Source organism: Trachypithecus francoisi, unplaced genomic scaffold (assembly GCF_009764315.1).
Source record: "Trachypithecus francoisi isolate TF-2019V2 unplaced genomic scaffold, Tfra_2.0 Lachesis_group0, whole genome shotgun sequence".
NCBI classification, from domain to species: Eukaryota; Metazoa; Chordata; class Mammalia; order Primates; family Cercopithecidae; genus Trachypithecus; species Trachypithecus francoisi.
The window spans coordinates 126,379,335-126,395,756 of record NW_022681453.1 but is presented as its reverse complement, the minus strand read 5'-3'; the positions used below and the strand labels follow the sequence as shown (position 1 = coordinate 126,395,756).

At 38.6% G+C, this 16,422-nt stretch overlaps 1 protein-coding gene across 2 annotated transcripts in view; it reads right to left on the bottom strand.

The window, feature by feature from the left end:
• Positions 1 to 2,743: 2,743 nt before the first annotated feature.
• Positions 2,744 to 16,422, bottom strand: part of MFN1 (mitofusin 1) — a 43,490-nt gene continuing 29,811 nt past the window's right edge. For both annotated transcript variants that reach the window (XM_033211763.1, XM_033211762.1), the window contains exons 13-18: positions 15,779 to 15,881; positions 15,402 to 15,631; positions 10,563 to 10,715; positions 9,662 to 9,858; positions 5,809 to 5,943; positions 2,744 to 3,992 (exon numbers count right to left, since the gene is read on the bottom strand). In XM_033211763.1, the coding sequence (XP_033067654.1) occupies positions 3,914 to 3,992; positions 5,809 to 5,943; positions 9,662 to 9,858; positions 10,563 to 10,715; positions 15,402 to 15,631; positions 15,779 to 15,881 (897 nt within the window). In that variant the 3' untranslated portion in view covers positions 2,744 to 3,913. The remainder of the gene's footprint in view (positions 3,993 to 5,808; positions 5,944 to 9,661; positions 9,859 to 10,562; positions 10,716 to 15,401; positions 15,632 to 15,778; positions 15,882 to 16,422) is intronic.

Below are 16,422 nucleotides of genomic sequence, written 5' to 3'. Positions count from 1 at the left end.
CCTAGTGGATCCCACACTGGGGCTGCAGGTGGAGCTGCCTGCCAGTCCCGCTCCATGCACCCACACTGGACCGCCCCTGGGCGGTCAATGGGATGGCGCCATAGCACTGGGCGGCGCTCATCAGGGAGGCTCCGGCCGTGCAGGAGCCCACAGCGGGTGGGGGATGCTCGGGTATGGTGGGCTGCAGGTCTGCAGCCCTGCCCCATGGGGAGGCAGCTGAGGGCCAGCGAGAATTCGAGCGTAGCACTGGCAGGCCAGCACTGCTGAGGGACCCAGTGCACCCTCTGCAGCTGCTGGCCCAGGTGCTAAGCCCCTCACTGCCCAGGGAAAGCAGTACTGGCCACCCACTCCAAGTGCGGGGCCCACCAAGCCCATGCCCACCCAGAATGCGCTGGCCCGTGAGTGCTTCATGTAGCTCCGGTTCCTGCCCACGCCTCTCCCTCCACACCTCCCTGCAAGCAGAAGGAGCCAGTTCCAGCCTCGGCCAGCCCAGAGAGGGGCTCCCACAGTGCAGTGGCAGGCTGAAGGACTCCTCAAGTGCGGTCAGAGTGGACTCTGAGACCGAGGAGGCGCCGAGAGCGATGGCTGCTAGCATGTTGCCCCCTCTCACTATTGTATAACTCGTGTATGTAACTTTGACTTACTCTTTTACTGTATTATACTAATGAGGTGATACCAAACCATTATAAGTTTTCAAGTTTAAGTACTTTCATATAAAGGTTACAGCCTTGGCCGGGCACGGTGGCTCAAGCCTGTAATCCCAGCACTTTGGGAGGCCGAGATGGGCAGATCACGAGGTCAGGAGATCGAGACCATCCTGGCTAACATGGTGAAACCCCGTCTCTATTAAAAAAAACAAAAAAAAAAAAAAAAATAGCCGGGCGAGGTGGTGGGCGCCTGTAGTCCCAGCTACTCGGGAGGCTGAGGCAGGAGAATGGTGTAAACCCGGGAGGCGGAGCTTGCAGTGAGCTGAGATCCGGCCACTGCACTCCAGCCCGGGCGACAGAGCGAGACTCCATCTCAAAAAAAAAAAAAAAAGTTACGGCCTTAAGCTTTGTAACCTAAATTAGCAGTGCGTGATCTTAGACATTGTTTTTCCATGTTGTACTTGTTACCTAATCCCACTTTCTGTGGCCTGTACCATTTCTTGGGTTATAAATCAGCAATAAAAGCTAAACACCAAAATTAACTTTCATTAGTATACTGCATTCTAGTGCCAATTTGCCCAGAAGAACAGTAATGCAGTCAAAAGAGGTCTCCTCAAGATAACTTACATTATCTACCACAAAAGTAATTAAGAATGAAAGATTAAACCTCACTTACTACTAGTATAAATGCTACATTTGTCAACTATCAGGCAAACAGGTTTTATTTTCATCTTGCAACCTTGTATACTGAAAAAAAAATTTTTTAAAGATTATACAAAGTTTAATCCTGCAAACATACAAAGTAAACAAGTGTATGTGCAATAACATTGAAGTACATCACTCATAATCACATAATTTCTGTATAATTCATGGACTTGGTCATAGGTGCACATATTTCCAGGCATAAGAGTTGGCTTTCATTATTTTACTGCTCCATTTCCAACATTCATTATCTTTTCACCATTGATCAGATAGAACTACATAAAACAAGTGATGGAAAAGTTGCCATACCAAACCTACTACACCAGTGGCCCCCAACTTTACTGTGCATCAGAAACACCTGGATGGCTTGTTAAACCATAGATTGCTGGACCCCAAACCTACTGTTTGACTCCATAGGTCTGGGTTCAGACCCAAGAATCCACACTTCTTGTAAGTTTGAAGGTGATTATAGCTGTGCGTGGTGGCTCATGCCTGTAATCCCAACACTTTGGGAGGCAGAGGTAAAAGGATCACTTGAGCCTGTGAGTTCAAGACCAGCCTGCACAACATGGGGAAACCTCGTCTCTACAAAAACTAGCCAGGCATGGTGGTGTGTGCCTGCAGTCCCAGCCACCCAGAAGGTTGACGTGGGAGGATCACCTGAACCTGAGAGGTTGAGGCTGCAGTGAGACATGATCACGCCACTGCACTCCATCCTGGGTGACAGACTGAGACCCTGTCTCAGAAAAAGAAAAAGAAGTAATGTCGATGATCCAGGACCAAACTTTGAGAACCACTGTATTATACTAATGAGGTGATACCAAATCATTATGAGTTTTCAAGTTTAAGTACTTTCATATAAAGGTTACGGCCTTGAGCTTTGTAACCTAAATTAGCAGTACGTCATGATCTTAGACATTGTTTTTCCATGTTGTAGTTGTTACCTAATCCCACTTTCTGTGACCTGTACCATTTCTTGGGTTATAAATCAGCAATAAAAGCTAAACACCAAAATTAATTTGCATTAGCATACTGCATTCTAGTGTTAATTTGCATAAAAATATATTTTTGAAAGGCTTCAATGGCCTAGTGTTATCTTCTAAGATATCTTGAAAAATAGAGTTGCACCTGCTGTAAAAAGGCTGAGTAGCATCTACAAGCCTTAAAAGGCATAGAAAAGGAAGGACTATGTATTCAAAGAAAAAAAGCCTTAAATTTTATCCCTCCCATGAAAAGGAAGCATAAACTACACGTGGCCAAATGTACTGTGTTCCCTGGGATTGTGCATTTCTAACAAGTGTCTAGGAGATATTGATCTGGTAGTCCTATATTTTGTCTAGCAAATTCCTAGAATGGTGTCATTTTTGTACATTTCCATTCCATCTGAGTTTCAATCAATTTTTTTTAACTTCAAAGATTTTATTTGATTCATTAAAGAGGAAACTGGTGAGGTATTTCCACCAGCTCAAGGGAGAATTTTGTAAACGTTACATGTATTGATCAGAAATACTGAAATGAATGTGCAAATGGAGGCAAAACTGGCCTCTTCCACAGTGGGGAAGAAAGTCAACAGAACCTCCACTAGGCATAATTTACATGTGTACAGACTCAATCAGCTTTTAATATAGAAAGATATTTGAACCCAAAATCTTTCATTAAGGTAAAAAATACAGTAATAATTTTTAATGAAACCCTGGAAAATTGATACAAATAAAATTAAAAGCCTCCAATGGGGTAGAATCCAGCAATATCCTAGACAAATGCCTCCTGAAGAACAGCTTTTTTAAAACATCACTGTTATCATTCAAAATTCAGACCTCTCCTATCTTTGGCTATTTTTATCTCTTCAAACTTTACTCCTAAAATTGTGCTAGGAAAGCTTTCCTTATTGTAATCATAATTGGAGCAAAGCTGAAAATGTGTCTTTAGAAACATCTAAGGAAATTACTTAGACTCAGATACTTATAAGTGACCATAACAAGCTTTTATCCTGTTTCACGTCAGTTTTAATGGGAATAAAAAGTAAAAATAGCACATTTATTAGTGGTTCACATAGCTGCCATGATGGCAAAGTGACTGTAACTTGCATAAATAATACACTCAAGGACATTCCACACTCCTTGGTGGTTCCAGCAATGCAATTTATTAAATAAAATTAAAAAGTGACTATTCCCATGAAAGAAAGCATCAAAAACTAGTTTTGAGAAAGAAGATGAAAGGCTCAATCTCTAACTCCTGGATGCCAGGAAGCAGAGTTTTTCAGAATCAAAAACAAATTAAGAGCTCACAGCCCCACCCCTCAGGGGTCACATAAGTTGGTACTGTTGCTTGTAACTAATTCATGATTTTAGCCCTTTCTTTACCCAAAATTAAAACTAAGGACATAACACTCTTCAAAAATACACATACCCTGAGATAGATCATTACCAGAATCTACACAGGGCTTTGCTATTTAGGTACAGTTAGTACAATTCATATTTAACGTCATTTCATAAAAATAACAACTGTCCCAATCTTACAAGTTTCATTTCCTCCCATCATGGTCACCAAAGCAATCTCTATTGTTAGGATTCTTCATTGCTTGAAGGTAGAAACTGCTTAGCAAAATTCTCCAGCTCATTTTCAAGTTGAACAGCTTTATTTCTAATTAAAAAAAATAAAACAACAATCTAATTACCATAAAAGTCAAGGAGAAAAGTGCATTCCATCCATTATTAAAAGACAAAAACTTTGATAATAAACAACGAAGAGCATAACAAACAGTGGAATCACATCTTACACGGGAGTTATATCCTAAGTGACTTAGAGTCATGATTATGCTTGCAAATTCCCTTTAAATAATGCACAGAGTACAGAGTGTTTCTTACGGACATATAAGGAAACTAGCAGATGTTACAGCGGCAATGGCATACCAAAAATATTTCCTTTAAACACTAGATTCATCCTTGATGCAGCCAAATGCCCACAAGAGAGGAAAATTGGAACTAAAACTGTCAGAAAACCAGATTTGTTTCCCATTCTCATACTATGCCAGGGCACATATTCATTGCATGGGCTCTCTCTCTCCATTATGGAGCAGGGAGGGGTCTTGTTTTACTTTATTCCTGCGTGCATATGCTTCAGGTCACACAAGTGAAGTGTACATCAGCTCTGAACTCTACTGTATATATTTCTTGAGGTAGCTCTCCTGCAGCGTTAGCACACTAAATTCTATTCAAATGGCTGAGCCTAATCTAGTATAAAATGGAGATTCTAAATATTATGGTATTTGATTTTTTAAAACTTTTTTCTATTAGAAAAATGATTAATTAGCAGACCAAAAATATTCATACTTATTCAAGCCAGTCTTTCCCAAATCAGAAAGCTACATGACTAATGACAATAATCTATTTTATCATTTGTTTTATTATAACAAAAAGAAATACTACTTAAAAACTTACCTAGGTATTTCTCTATCAAAAGCTGAATAAATCAAAACCAAAATTAACCACAAAAACTTACAGGGTTAAGTTTAAGGTTAAGACAAAAAACCAATTTCTACTGCAGTTTCACCAAATTTGAAAGGTATATTTGGGATGAGCTGACTTAAAATAGGAGCAATCGAATACATACAATTCACATGGGTGGGTGAGGGTGGAAATATCTAAGTGACAGGCAGTCATCTTTTCCAGAGATTTTGAAACTAAGGTGCAATGAACACGTGTGTTGGTCAGATGAAGACACTATGGATAATCACTACTATGGGTGTTTTAAGCACATCCAAAAATCCAGGTCACAAAGACAGTCCCTCCAATTTGTAAACATTGACTACTAAGCTATTCTTACACGGGCAATTTTGTGTAGTATGTGTCCTAGAAATAACAGCAGGGACTAAATGAGGTTTAATCGTTCTTCCAAGACATTCTGACAAGCGAGCCTAATGGGTAAGCATAAGTAAGAAAGCTGAAAGTTAAATTCTCAAGCACTGAGTAAGAATTCCCAACTACAGACCGAATGGTGACACTTTCAGTCTTGTCCCCAAAAGCAAATTTCATTAGACCCTAAATAATATATAATGAATCATATCAAACCAGAAATCCACATTTTATCAGGAAATCTTACTTTTGTTATGATTTAAGTATACACAATCAATAGTCTCCCATGAAAAGAGAAGTTATGAGTCTTGAACACATACAACTAAAAACCACTTTTAATTATACAATTTCTGTTCTGAAAGGGACAAATATAGCCTAATGAAGAGTAAATTTGGATCTATAAAGTTTCTTTCAATTCAGATTTGTTTTCTTGTTGAAATTAGCCTTCGGTGAAACTGCAAAACACATGGAATTCAATATGGAAGATTTTCATTCAAACCAACACAAAGAGCTATTAGGTATGAATACAAATTCATTAATAATTTTACATATTTTGTAATGAGACGAGTAAATGTTCAAATTATTGAGAAGAAAGGTTTACATACCTTAAGAGCTTTGAATTGTTTTGTATTTTCTCCAACTGATCTATTTCTTTCGGTAATCTAGCAATTTCTTCTTCCAGTTGTTTTTGAGTAATATCAACTTGTTGGCACAGGCGAGCAAAAGTGGTAGCCATTTTTCTTAAAATAAAAATTTAGAAGCAGTCATAAATGTCTTCAAAAATGAATAAGCTTTAATTTAAAGCTCACATAAAAAGGAGAACACAAGTTTTAAAAAACTTCTAAACTATAGGGAATCAGAACACTAAGAATGCTAAGAGGGAAGGTATGGCACTAGTGGGCTGAATTTTATCCTGGCTCAAGAGACGATATTACCTCTGCTATATGGCTGTGAATAAGAACAAGCTACATAAAGACAAAAGACAGGTCTGTTTCTTCAGAAGCACAATAAACCTTACTCATGCTTGGGACCTTGCCCAATCAAAGAAAGAAATTATCAAGAACAGAAAAAAAATTCCACAAACTTTCGTGACATAGGCAAAAATACCTTACTATAGCAAAATTTAACAATATTTCTAGAATCAAAGGGTTATATTTGAGAGCTTAAATTAATATAGCAACTTTGGCAAACATTGTATTTTTAAATGGGAGCATACCTCTTCCCATTCCACCAAATCTAGTATTAGACATGAAGCATGTGTCATTCTTTTAATATTTTCTTAAATATTAAATATTTACTTAGTTTATTTTAATTGAGATATTATTTGAGGTTGCCTCCATTAATGTGCCAAGTCTTCTAAGAAAGAGGATCAAGTCAAGTTTTTATTTCCCATAACCCCTAGCATGAATTGCTACATGGGAGCCAATTAATAAATGTTTGATAATCAATGCATGGAAAGCTACATTAACTTTATTTTTATTTATATGAATTTCAGCTGATTTCTTTGGATGTCCAAATATGTTAATTAGATGAAAACTCATTCTTTTTTTTTTTTTTTTTTTTTTTTTTTTTTTTTTGAGATGGAGTCTCGCTCTGTCACCCAGGCTGGAGTGCAGTGGCGCGATCTCGGCTCACTGCAAGCTCCGCCTCCCGGGTTTATGCCATTCTCCTGCCTCAGCCTCCCGAGTAGCTGGGACTACAGGCGCCCGCCATCTCGCCCGGCTAATTTTTTTGTATTTTTTTAGTAGAGACGGGGTTTCACCGTGTTAGCCAGGATGGTCTCGATCTCCTGACCTCGTGATCCACCCGTCTCGGCCTCCCAAAGTGCTGGGATTACAGGCTTGAGCCACCGCGCCCGGCCAACTCATTCTTAATATAAATTACAACTATCAGATAAAATAGAGGCTCAAAAAACTTGGTCAATGAATGAATGAATAAATGAACAAATTCCTCAAATTTGAGGTCTCCTGGTAACCATTCTCTGCAATTATTAACTGTTACTTCAGGCTTTGATTTTGTATCTGAAACAGTTTACCGTTCCTGCAATTCTTGTCTCCTGAGTCTGAACAATTTCATATACTACTGCAAAGTTATTTGTTTTAGAGCTGAGTGTTGGTGACATCACTCTCAGAATTCCTAATTATCCAAACCCCAATCTACACATACAGACAAGGCCACATCCTGCCATGAAGTCTGTAACTGAATGTATGTACACAGCTTATATACACGTGCCACACTGAAATTTTTCTCTTCATGTCCTTGATTGCATTCCTTTCCCCTTACCTTCTTGCTTTTGATTTGGGTTGTTGTCTCCATCTCATCTCCTGATACAGCGTGTTCAAATCTCATATGCTACACATCTCCTCTAGGAAATCTTTATTGATCTACTATCCTTCATGATTTAAGTAACTTGTACAGCCTTGTCTTATGATAATAGTTTATCTTCTTCTTATATTTCTTATCACTCTTACTTTGTATTATAATTATGTAAATGTTAGTTTCTCCCATTAAACTGAAGTTATCTTGAACTCAAAGAATTTTTAAATTCTGCTCTCAAGAGGCATCCAAATACAGAATATTGTACCCTGACTTGACTGGAGTTCTATATATTTTTACCACATGAATGAAACAAATATTTAAGTTGCATAAAAGCAGAAATCGGGTCGACTTAGGTATACGTTATAATAAAATTCTCCTGAGATCTAAAAATAAAATAGCATTTAACTTATAAATTTGAAATGCGAGAGCAAAAATACATTACACTCACCATGAAATCAGGAGTCTGCCTACCATTAAGTTCATTTGTTAAATGCTAAGAATTCATTCAGCTTTCTTAGACTGCTTGGCCAGGCTACCTCTCTACTCATTCAGTTTTCTTAATTAAGAAACCACAAAGATCTGGCTGGGCGCAGTGGCTCACGCCTGTAATCCCAACACTTCGGGAGCCCAAGGCAGGTGGATCACTTGAGGTCAGGAGTTTGAGATCAGCCTGGCCAACACGGTGAAACCCTGGCTCTACTAAAAAAAAATACAAAAAAAAAAAAAAATTAGCTGGGCATGGGGCTGGGCGTGGAGGCTCATGCTTATAATCCCAGTACTTTGGGAGGCCGAGGCAAATGGATCACGAGGTCAGGAGACCCATTGAGACCACCCTGGCCAACATGGTGAAAACCCCATCTCTACTAAAAATACAAAAAAAATTAGCCAGGTGTGGTGGCATGCACATGTAGTCCCAGCTACTCAGGAGGCTGAGGCAGAAGAATTGCTTGAACCCAGGAGGCAGAGGTTGCAGTGAGCCGAGATCGCGCCACTGCACTCCAGAGTGAGACTCTGTCTCAAAAAAAAAAAAAAAAAAAAAAAATTAGCTGGGTGTGGTGGCATGTGCCAGCTGCTCGCTTGAATGTGGGAGGTGGAGGCTGCAGTGAGCCGAGATTGTGCCATTGCACTCCAGCCTGGGCGACAGAGGGAGACTGTCTCAAAAAAAAAAAAAAGAAACCACAAATATCTTAAGGGCAACTATGTATTTTTGAGACATAGTCTCTCACTCTGTTGCCCAGGCTGGAGTTCAGTGGTGTGATCTCAACTCACTACAACCTCTGCCTTCCAGGGTCAAGCGATTTTCGTGCCTCAGCCTCCCAACTAGCTGAGATTACAGGCATGAGCTACCATGCCCGGCTAATTTTTGTATTTTTAGTAGAGATGGAGTTTCACCTTGTTGGGCAGGCTGTTCTCAAACTCCCGACCTCAAGTGATCCACCTGCCTCAGCCTCCCAATGTGCTGGGATTATAGGCGTGAGCCACCTTGCCCAGCCAGGTACATAAATTTAGAACAGGTCTGCTGAAAATCTTTTGAGTTGGGCATGGTGACTCATGCCTATAATCTCAGCTACTCAGGAGGCTTGAGGAGGGAGGATCACTTGAGCCCAGGAGGTCAAGGCCAACCTGGGCAACATATTGAGACCCTGCCTCAAAAAAAAAAAAAATAAAAAATAAAATATTATCCAGGTGTGGTGGCACACACCTGTGGTCCCAGCTACTCAGGAGGTTGAGGCAGTAGGATCACTTGAGCCCAAGATTCGAGGCTGCAGTGAGCCATGATTGCGCCACTGCCCTCCAGCCAGGGCAACAGAGACCTTATCTCTGAAAAAAAAAAAAAAACAACAAAAATTAAGAACTATCTTTTTAAACCCCTCCAGAGTTCTTGAGAGTTCCTATCTACCAATTTTCTAATGTTCAAATCTAACCTATCAGGAGAATGGAAAGAAGAATAGTGATTAGGAGGGAGAAATGGCAGCAGTGAGGTTTAGTATTGGTCTATTTTTTCTCATTTGTGGCGATCACAAAACATGTTCATTTTGTGATAATTCTTTGAGCAATACATTTATTTTGTGCATTTTCTGCATGTATGTAGTATTTCAGTAACTTTTTTTTAAAGGAAAGATGCACCTTTCAACTTACTGTTTTACTTGGTGACTGCAGTTCGCACTCGTGGAGGTAACAATCATCTTCAGTTTTTCAGTTGCATAGTTTACAAACTGCTGTTTAAAGGCTCGCTCCTTGGCATGGGTTGTCCAGGACAGTCTTTCATACAGATACAAAGCTCCATACATAGTTAATGAAACAGATATGAGTTTCCAGCCTATAGTTTTCCAAATCTGTAAGATAAAGTCACAGGTTAGTCTGAGAAGGAAAAACACCATTTTGGAGAGCACATTTAAAAGCATTTTAGTTCCTTATGGATCTTTGAGTTAGAGATACATTTGTATATTCCTTCTCTACGAGAAAACCTGAAGTTACCAGAAATCAATCAGGCTTAAAAGGGATCAGCACACAAATAAGGGAGAGCTAATAAGCTGCCAGATTTGATAAACTGATTCAATGTATCTCAACAATAAAACGACGTTAACTATTTTAGGTCAGATCTTTCAAAAACCAAAACAAGTATATCTATGCTGTTAATGATATAATTTTTTTAAAAAAAACAAATAACTACTACTAAAAATAATATTTAATACTTAAGATAGATCCCCTTGATATTCAGAGAAGGCTAGATAGGGCACCTGGGGTTTTCTTATTACCCCAATGTACAAATATTTCTTTGGGTGCTATGATGTGAAAATGCTTAGGAAGTATTGAAGACCAGCTAGATGGTGACAGTTCATTCCTAAAAATGTATGTTTTTTAAAAATTTAAGATGAGACTTGTGATATTTAATTCACTACCTTTAACCTGTAAATGTTCATACTATTTTACAGATCCTATAAACAGAAGTAAATACTATATACCTTTTCTTCTGTGAGCTAACAGGCAGCCTTGCAAACATTTCAATTTTAATTATACTAAAAGTAATCTTTCTTACCACTCCTCCAACAATAATGATACCCATAGAAGTTCTAGATGTAAGGGAAGCCAATCCTGTTACTAATGTAATCATGAGTTCTTCTTGTGATGCATTATCTGGCGTTGCTGGAGTGGTAGGAGCACTGGGAGTAGAAGCTAAAGATCTAGGGAGCTGCCAAAAAAAAAAAAAAGAAAAAGGAAAAAAGATTATTATACTTAAACAACTATAAATTAAAGTTACCTTTATAAAACTTCTTTAAAATTATAATAGCAAATCTATGAGGGAAAAATTACCCTAAATGATGAGTATACAGCAAATATACGTAGAAAATAAAAATAATTTGGAAATTCTTGTCTACAATATGGACCAATGATATCATGAACAATAATAAATGTTCATAATATACAATGGGGTCTAAATGTAACAATAGGCCTTCAACTCTCAAGAGGAACGAATTGTGTTTTTAAAAAAACTAACAACAAAAGCACAGTCCTTGAAACAAACAACAACAAAAAAAGATAAACCAAAAAAAAAAAAAAAGACTTCAAAATAAAAGCCTCTTAAACTTCAAAATGCACAGCCACAGACAAGAGAAATATATTTGGGGGTGGGTGCGGTGGCTTATGCCTGTAGTCCCAGCCCTTTGGGAGGCCATGGCAGGAGGATAGCTTGAGATCAGAAGTTTGAAACCAGCCTGCGCACCACAGTGAGGCCTTGTGTCTACATAAAATTGTTTTAAATTAGCTACGTGTGGTGGCACATGCCTGTGGTCCCAGCTCCTTGAAAGCAGGGGCTGCAAGTGAACTGTGATCATGCCACCATACTCCAGCCTGGGCAGAGCAAGTCCTTGTCTCAAAAAATAAAAAATCAAATAAAAATCATATTTGGAAATCATATATGTGAGAAAGAACTTGATCCAGAATATGCAAAGAAACCCTGCAACTCTGTAGGACTCAAATAATTTAAAAATAGGTAAAAGCTTTGAATAGACATTTCACAAAAGAAGATACACAAATGGCTAGTGAGCACACAAAAAGATGTTTAAAATCATTGGTCATTAGGGAAATGCAAATCAAATCTCCAATGAAATACTACTCTACACCCACTAGAACCTAAGTATATACTAAAGAGAAATGAAAACACATGTCCACATAAAAAACATGTAGATGAATATGTATAGCAGCATTATTCATAATAGCTAAAAAGTACAAACTACCCTAATGTCCACCAACTGATGAATGGATAGTGTTATATCTATAATGGAATATTCCTCAGCCATAATAAGAAATGAAGTACTAATACATCCTACAACACTGATACCATGATGATAAACCTTGAAAACATTATACTAAGTGAAAGAAACCAGTCACACAAGGCCATATTTTATATGATTGCATTTACAGGAAATGTCCAGAAAGGGCAAACCCATAAATACAAGGCAGATTCATGGTGAGGCTGCAGGTGGAAATCATAATTGACTACAAATGAGTAAAACGGCTTTGGGGTGACAAAAACTAAAACTCAATTGTGGTGATGGTTTTACAATTTCACATATTTCCTTAAAAATTACTGAATTGATAAATTTTTTAAACTTTTTCTTTTAAAAAGCTTGTATTTATTCTAATTTATTTGAAATGTGAAAACCAAATCTTCTAAGAAAATAGAAAAGTTTCAAAAATGAATGTAGCACCACCTGCAACAGTACTGGACGAAAGCTTTATGATAAGCTTTCCCTTAAGCATACTACAGGCTGAGTGTTCCCTATCCAAAATGCTTGGGACCAGAAGTGTTTCAGATTTCAGATTTTTTAGGATTTTTGAATATTTTCATAGATATTATAATGAGCTATCTTGAGGATGGGACCCAAGTCCAAACACAAAATTCATTTATGTTTCATATACCTTATATGCATAGCCTGAAAGTAATTTTATCCAATATTTAAATAATTTTGTGCATGAAACAAAGGTTGTATACACTGACTCATCAGAAAACACAGGTGTCACTATGTCAGCCACCCATGTGAACACTCTGTGGGTGTTTGGCATCACCATCATTCTTGACTGAATTTATATGCTACTGACAAGCAATCATTTTCTTACACCTATTTACACAAAGGAACTTAACAGTAAAAATATAAGACACACCATTAATAATAGTGAAAAATAATGTATTCAAACTAAGCAGCACAGAACACCTGTATCAGCTGTTAAACAGCAACAATGGCAGGCTTTCAGTCTCTACCTACAATGCTGTTTTGATTAAAAAGTTCCTGTACACAGTACTTTGTTAGGTGAGAAGAAACATCAGAAGCAGTTGGAGGACCAAGAAGTGGGTCCTCTAGGCATAATAAGACATTCTGCTGAATGGCCTTTTAAAATGTTTCCTGTAGTACCACCTACTTGCCTCTCTAACAGTGGTTTTTGTTGAAGTCTCTCCCTGATTTTATAAACCTATTTCTTGTTCTGTTATGAATACATGCTGCTCTAGTGCTTCAAGAAGCCCATCACCACGCTGCCTATAGGCACTTGTTCTGCAGGGTCAACGACATCATCTTCATTATCACCATTATCATAATCACCTTGATTTAGAAGCATTTTAGCTCTTTTGTCATCAGTTAATGAATGAACAACTGAAGCCTCATTATCAATGTTAAACACTTCTTTGATATACCCTTCTTCCAGCTTACAGATGGACTCTGAAGATATTATTTTTTTGCATAAGGAGGTCAGACGTCATTTTTTCCTCACTTGACATACTTCAAAGTCACCAACTTGCTCCTCATCATCAATAAATGTAGTGACAGGCAGAGGCTGCAGGCATACACAACTGAGTCACTGTCTTCCAAGTGCTGGCATATATGGCATCCTTCATCCTAAACTCCTTGTGCTGGCAACAGCATATATGGCAGCTTTCATTCTAAACTCCTTCTGAAAACCTTCCATACTCAGCCTCAGTTGACTGCTGCTAGCATGCTGCCCAAAAAAGGTTTTTGTATTTACTCCTCATTGATCTTAGAATACCCTGGTCACAAGGTTAAAATAATGAAACTTTATTTTTTATGAGAATTTCAGCTAGAGGATGAGCAGAATAGTTGTCAAGGAATAACAAAGTCTTGCAGTCATCATCTGGTCTAGCTTCCCTGCAAGTGCACACAAGCTGCTGGTATAAAATGTTTGTGAAACCAATCAGAAAAGATGTTCCTAGGGATCCATGCCTTTTTGTTCGCACAATAACGGACTAGTAAAAAATTCATTCCTTGAAAACAGTGAGGACGCAAGCTTTTGCCTATCACAGTAAGTTCACATTTATGCCTGCTGCATTAGCACATCCCAGCACAGTTATTCTGTTCTTTGCATCCTTAATTCTTGTAGGGGCTGTCTTCTCAGCTGTAGTCAGTGTCTTTCTGGGTCAATAATGGCAAAACAGTGATGTTTCGTCAGCATTACAGACTTGTTCTGGAGTTGATTTTCATCAGAGACAACTTGGCATATTCATCAATGAATTTCTCTGCTGTTTTTGTGATCAAGATGCTTTACCACCACAAACCTTTAGAAAAGTTAATGCTATCTTACCTTAAATTTCTCTAACCAGCCAACTGAATACTCACAGTTCCCTTTGATTTTCAGTTCATTTTAATAGATCTTTATTTCATAACCAGCATGTCCTTAAGTGGCATGTGTTCACTGAAATGCTGATGGATCCACTTTCAATACGTGATCAAGATCTTCATATTTAACTTCCTGTAGTGTTTTTTTTTTAAAATTTTTTTTATTAACTTCTGTCATCATTTTTAGCACAGAACTTCAACAGTTTAGGCCTAAAGAACAACTTTAGCAAAGTTGTTCTTTCTTTTAGGTCATATATGGTGTCAACATCATTCTTCTGTAAGAAGTTTCTCACATTGTTATCCAGTTTTTCCAACAGCTTAAATTTTTGTGCTATAAATAAAATAAATGCCTCTTCTTTTTCTTATCAATATCACCCATGAGGGTATCTGTAGGCCTTTTAAACATTTTAAACAGGCTGGAAGCTGTGGCTCACATCTGTATTCCCAACACATTGGGAGGCTGAGGCAGGTCGATCACTTCAGATCAGGAGTTTGAGATCAGTCTGGCCAACATGGTGAAACCCCATCTCTACTAAAAATACAAAAATTAGCCGGGCGTGTTGGTGGGTGCCTGTAATCCCAGCTGCTTGGGAGGCTGAGGCAGGAGAACAGGATGAACCCAGGAGGTGGAGTTTGCAGTGAGCCAAGATTGTGCCACTGCACTCCAGCCTGAGCCAGAGAGCAAGCCTCCATCTCAAACACATCCCCACTCAAAAAAAAATTTTTTTTAAACAGTATCTTTACACCAGAGAAAAGAGAGTAAGTAAAGAAGCCCATAGTGGGTAATGCACAAAGGTCTTGGTCCCTTGTGGGGCATCATGGGGAACCTGCTGTTGGTGCACTGGGTCTGCACATGTGCCATTTTAGTACCCTTCACAGGTGTGCTTGTGTGGGGGAATTTGGGCATGTGTGGAAAAGATATATTGCAGTTAGAGGAGGCTGAGTCTTTCCCCTGAGGACACTGAATAAACTGTGTGTTGTGTGCCTGCCGTTTTACTATGACCTCACATGAGGTCTCGTGTGGAATTTTCCACCTGTGGTGTCACCATACTCAAAAGTTTTTGATTTTGGACCTTTAAGGATTTTCAGATTGGGGATGCTCAAACTAAATATCTACCTCAGAAATGGCTCTAAGAGACAGATACTAGCTTTTAAATATGCAGATTTTGTAAAGCTGGTTTTATTATAGAAAAATCACATAAACAAAATAATAAAGGAGAGTCTAAATTGGCAGATTCAAAGATACATACCTGAAAGATAGGCTCTGATAATCCTAGGAGCACCCTCTGAGCATTTCTAGGGCCCAAAAATCGATGTACAAGGGAAGACCAGCCCAGGGAAAAACGAAATACAATATCCTCTTGAAAATCAGAACATAACTTGTGGTAATTTAGATTATAACTGAGATCAAATTTCTGGCAAGGGATCAGTGTATGTAGTTTATCCTGTATACCAGCTGGAAGTAATGGCTTCAAATTTTCTAGAAAGAACAAAATTACAACACTTATTTTAAGAAAGAATGGTAAGTGTTTTACCTTCAATGGAACGCCTAAAGGAAACTAAGCTCTTTACCAGAGTCATGAATGAAAAAACAAACCAGACATGACCTTGTAGACATAAATATTACCAATAATTTCTTGCTGGGACTGAAGCACTAAGGCGTTTACTTCATCGGTGCATCGATCAGCCAAATTTCTTCCCATACCATCCTCTATGTGCTTATTTAATTCCTGTTAACAATGGTAAATATCCATATTATTTTTTCTCCAGAAAGCATGTAGTTTTTATAAAGACATAAAAAATGCAGTAAATGCCAAAATGGTCTTTTTAATTTGATTTTTTTTTTTTTTTTTTTTTGTGAGACAGGGTCTTGCTTTGTTGCCCAGGCTGGAGTGCTTTGATCTTGATTCACTGTAGCCTTGACCTCCTGGGCTCAACTGATCCTCCTGCCTCAGACTCCTGAGTAACTGGGACTATAGGAGCGTGTCGCCACGCTTGGTTATTTTTTTTTTTAGATGGAGTTTTGCTCTTGTTGCCCAGGCTGGAGTGCAGTGGCGTGATCTTGGCTCACTGCAACTTCTGCCTTCCGGTTTCAAGCGATTCTCCTGCCTCAGCCTCCCAAGTAGCTGGGATTACAGACGCCTGCCACTGGCTAATTTTTTTTTGGTATTTTTAGTAGAGACAGGGTTTCACCATGTTGGTCAGGCTGGTCTCGAACTCCTGACCTCGTGGTCCGTCCGCCTCAGTCTCCCAAAGTGCTGGGATTACAGG